General features: G+C 45.7%; 1 protein-coding gene across 2 annotated transcripts; it reads right to left on the bottom strand.

Moving 5' to 3' along the window:
* Positions 1-1,131: 1,131 nt before the first annotated feature.
* LOC311310463 (homeobox protein orthopedia B-like) lies at positions 1,132-4,327 on the bottom strand (the record flags this gene model as incomplete). 2 transcript variants are annotated; one of them, XM_084439973.1, is made up of 3 exons in its annotated part: positions 1,132-1,638; positions 3,510-3,907; positions 4,252-4,327. In XM_084439973.1, 3 exons carry the CDS (start codon positions 4,325-4,327, stop codon positions 1,132-1,134), a joined length of 981 nt encoding a protein of 326 aa, XP_084296099.1. The 2 variants fall into 2 exon arrangements, with proteins under 2 accessions (XP_084296099.1, XP_084296100.1); XM_084439974.1 differs by having other exon boundaries at positions 4,291-4,327.
* Positions 4,328-4,561: the final 234 nt, after the last annotated feature.

The raw sequence follows: 4,561 nt of genomic DNA, 5'->3' as shown, positions 1-4,561 counted from the left end.
GTCTCGACTCGGTCACTGAACACGACTGCCTTAAACCATCAATCATCTCCTACACTTGGCAAAACAATGTTGTCTTATAGGTCTAGGCTATAAAAGTAGCCTATCATTGCTTGACCACATGTCTCGGACAATAGAGAGAATGCGTTCTAACTTGTTGATAGTCTACACAAACCATTCATATTGACATTATTGAAAATGATCTTTATTTTGCCCATTTACAGTCGATTGATATAAACCATGTGGTGAATGTCGCGGTAAGATCAAACATTTAAGAAACCCATATTTCAGTAGTAGGCTAATAATCACACACAATAGTTAAAACATGTCACAGAAAGACCAGCGGGAACAAGAATGTTTCATAAACACAAAACATCCTAGATCGGGTACTTCAAGATAATTTTGTTATATTTATGAATTTAGTTTTGTACGTGGCCATGACATGCAGGCGAGTCTGATTGGAAAGTCGTTTTTTCGTTAGTTTTTCGGCCCTTTTCGTTTCGTGAGGAACCACAGTGCCACCCAGCACCCAACTGCACGTGCACTGAGCATGCCTCAGGCGAAACCGTTTGATTCCTATTGCACGTAGCATTTGAAAATTTCATCCGCCACCGCATTGACTTTTGACATAAAATTAAACAACTTCACCTGAACAACTTTTAAGATAAATACTCCCCTAAAGCTCGCAAATGCCACACTCAAAGTAGGCTAAAAGTAAACATGACAGCAATTGTTTGGTTTCAATATTCATCAGATAATCACGATAGCACTATCAGTAGTTGATAGAATTTCAGTTGAAAAAAAGATAAATAGATACCCTAAAACACGAAAGTAAATATTCTGTTTGTCTCTCGTTTTATCTCCTTGTCACAATGTGATCCGGGTTTTGGTGACGTTGCCTGAACAAGAAGTCGCACTCCAATCAGTTTCTCAGGTTCTCTCTCCCTCGCTCTTTCTTACTCTCCCTCTTTCTCTTTCTCTTTCTCTCTCTCTCTCTCTCTCTCTCTCTCTCTCTCTCTCTTTATTCTCACTGAGCACCCCGCGTCCTGAATAGACTGGTCTTCTTTTCTCCAGAATGTCAGGATTTTAAACTGAAAAGCCAAGGGGAAGGGAAGGGGGCATCTCGAAACGTCACTAGGTGAAACTCATAGACACTGTGTGCTCCAGCGCTTTGCGTCGCAGCGCCGCGATGCTGGTCCCTCTCCAAACGTCATTGTCCGGGGAATTACAGAGCTGAGGCGAGCCCGACACGTTCGTGGGCCCGGAGAGGGAGGCGGTCATGCCGGGGAAGGGAGGCTGGTAGAGGTGGGACTGCATCCCGGAACCGTTGGAGGACAGGCCGTTGGAGAGGCCCATGGAGTTGGGCGGCGGGCCGGCCCCGAGGCTGCACTGGGAGAGCGACTGCGCCATGGCCTGCTGGCGGCCGTGCAGCGACGGGGGTAGCTGCAGCTGGGAGACGCCGTGCATCCCGGTGGCCCAGCGGGAGTCGTTGGCGTGGAAGGAGCACAGGCTGTTCTCCATGGCTGCCGCGGCAGAGAATTGCGGCAGGCCGTGCGTGGGGAGCAGAGTCCCCGGACCCCGGAACACGTTCGTGGTCTTCTTTCGTTTCTTCCATTTGGCGCGTCGGTTCTGGAACCAAACCTGGAGAGACGGGAGCGTGGGTGAGCTCTAGAGGTCACACACAACACAAGGGCCTCTCTTAAAAAGGGCTCTATAGAACCACACGGTTCCAACTAGAATAATTGTCAGCTCCGTAAGGTTAAAGCCCCAAAGGTGGTTTTCTGACCTGCAAATGGTTCAGTGCCCCTTTTATAGCATATAACCAGGATGTTTGAGTTTGGGTAAAGACTGTGAATCCACTTTAGTTCAGTAGCCGAAACGTCACGATTTAACGAATAATTTCATCGAACCATGTATTTTGACGTAGCTTATCGAAGGAATAACAGTCCTCCCTGCCTACCTGTTACTAGCCGTCCGTGCACACGCGCAGTCGTGTTGGATGCAATGATAGTCTAATTGTGCACGCCATCAGACTGGATATAGCCTATGTGAAGCACCACTATTTACACGGTTGTTACATTTACAGGTCGACATATCTAAGCCTATTCAGTTTCAAGTAGATTTCACACAGAGAGAGAGAGAGAAGGGGGGGTATGGGTTCCTACAGAAGCCTATATGGAGCTCTATAAAGATTTCATCGCTCTCAAGCAATGATTAATGCGCGCGCCACGGCCGTGATTCGGTGCCACCATATTAAAACTGAAACGTTGCTCTCATTCCGTTCAGCCAGCCATGAAACACCGACCGAATCCATTAACTCGGGGTGAAAAGAAAATGCAATTTCTCATTCCATTAAAAAAAAAGAAAAGAAAAAAGTACAATAGGCTAGTCTTGCGTCATATTAAGACGTCGTTGTTGCTGATGGGGCGTTTTAGAGGAGAGCTGTACGGTGCAGGTCAGGTGATGTAGGCTACCTAAGCTATACCCAGCTGTTCACAATAATGGCGCATCTTAACCTGCAGACCTATAGTCTCTGTCAATACTGTACACGAGAAGTGGGTTTATTATTGGCGTGACTAATGATTATAGGCCTACTTGTTTTATTGAAGCTAATTTGCATGAATTTCTCATCGTTGTTTAATAACCCTATACACTGTTACAAATAAGACTGCGGCTGGGTGATGGTTGGTTTAATAGGCCCGGCAGTCGATGTAATTAGCCTGTAATAAAAATGTGCATCTTTACAAAAGAAAGACTTTGAAGGATGTTGTTGAGAATATCTAGGCTACAGATTGCACACACGAAGATTGCCGTACAGAAATTCAGATTAGTTTAAATGTGTCTCCTTTGAAGTTATCTTTTTTAATCATAAAACAAGACTTTCGTGTAAAGTTATCGCACAGTAAATTAAGAGGTATTGTTTATGGTTTTTACATAGCCTATCAAGTCCTGGGCAGACAAACGAGATTTGAGTAGGCCTGTATTATATTATCTATAAAGCTTTTAGAACCATGTTTCCACTATGCGAATGTTGTTTAACGAAGAAAAAACAGATGTCAATGTCAAGCTAATTTGCTCGCGCCCCGCCTTACTTTAACGCGCCAGACGGTTTCAGCACCATAGACAGAGCAGTCTCTCCGAGACTTTTACACTAAATCTGGTCACTGACATGAAGTCTATGACTCACATGTTTTATATAAATGTGCAATACCTCCTAAAACGAATAGCCTATTTAGGGTAAGGATTCTGTAGAGTTTACAGTGGGTTTACAGTGATGTAGCCTATGTGCTATAAGTTACCCTCTAATCGTTTAAATTCCTTTGGAAAGGTGGATCAAACACACAAATGTAGGAAGAATGTGCATGATTTGAATTAATATTATACAACAAAATATTTACAACGGCTATTTTGGGGTGCTGAGCTGAAAAAAAAACCATCCTGGCGATTCATTGGCCAAATGATATGATAGCATAGGGTTAATGACCCTAGCTGCAAACGTGGCAACAATTTACCTGCACGCGGGACTCCGTGAGACCGATCCTCAGCGCGAGCTCCTCTCGCATGAAGATGTCTGGATAGTGGGTCTTGGCGAAGCTACGCTCCAGCTCGTTGAGTTGCGCCGGGGTGAAGCGCGTCCTGTGCCGCTTCTGTTTCTGCTGGTTGGCCGTCTGGTTGGAGCTCTGTTGCTGCTGCTGTTGCTGCTGTTTCTCCGGCTCCTTGTTGTTCACAGGCATGACCTGCTGGTTGGATCCCACTGTAGTGATGTCCTCCCCGGGTAACATGGTGGTGCCCTCTACGGTGTCCGGGCCAGGGGCCATGTCGCCCGGGTGTCCTTGATCTGGCACCCCACCTCCCAGCCGGCACTTGAGAGACTCTCGGTGCCCAAGCAGCTCGGCCGCATCCTTCATCCCTGCAGCCAGGGAAAGAGAGCAACAGCGGTTTGTGTCAACAGACGACAGTCTGAATCACTACATCTTGAGAGAGAGAACAGGTTGAGTTAGCGGCTTGTCTTTAACAATATTGTAGAAAATATGTTACATCCTAAACAGACCAATAATTTCATATACTGATGTTTGCCACATAGCCTAACAGTTCATTGAATCAATTTGATCACCAATGTTTCTGAACAGATGTAATTAGATAAAGGTGATTGACTGGTTTAAAACACAACACTCGTTATCGTGATACATCGAGGCTGAAAGCAAAGACAAACAGTCATAATGATGTTAGATGAGAAGTTACGCTATAGCTTACAGTAGAGTTGAAGACCGGAGTTTGGCGATGATAACTCACCGAGCCGAGCGTCCAGGAGGTCGGCGTGAGAGAGCATGGCGTACCGCTCCAGGGCGAGACGCGCTCCAAAAAAACGTTAAACAATTTACAAAAGTATATATCGTCTAAATGAGAGAAAATTCGGTTTGTGCTTAAAAAGGAGGTCCCTTGCATTATAATGTCCTTTAGAGCGACGGGGAGGCGCCTAATAGCTGAAGGAACCCGTGAGCTTCTTCAAATGAGAGCCAATCGGATTGGAGCCTGTAAGTGTCAACGTCTCCAGCCCTAGCCC

The sequence above is a fragment of the Borostomias antarcticus genome, assembly GCF_949987555.1.
Source record: "Borostomias antarcticus genome assembly, chromosome: 6".
In the NCBI taxonomy this organism is placed as follows: domain Eukaryota; kingdom Metazoa; phylum Chordata; class Actinopteri; order Stomiiformes; family Stomiidae; genus Borostomias; species Borostomias antarcticus.
This window is presented reverse-complemented; position numbering and strand designations above follow the sequence as displayed.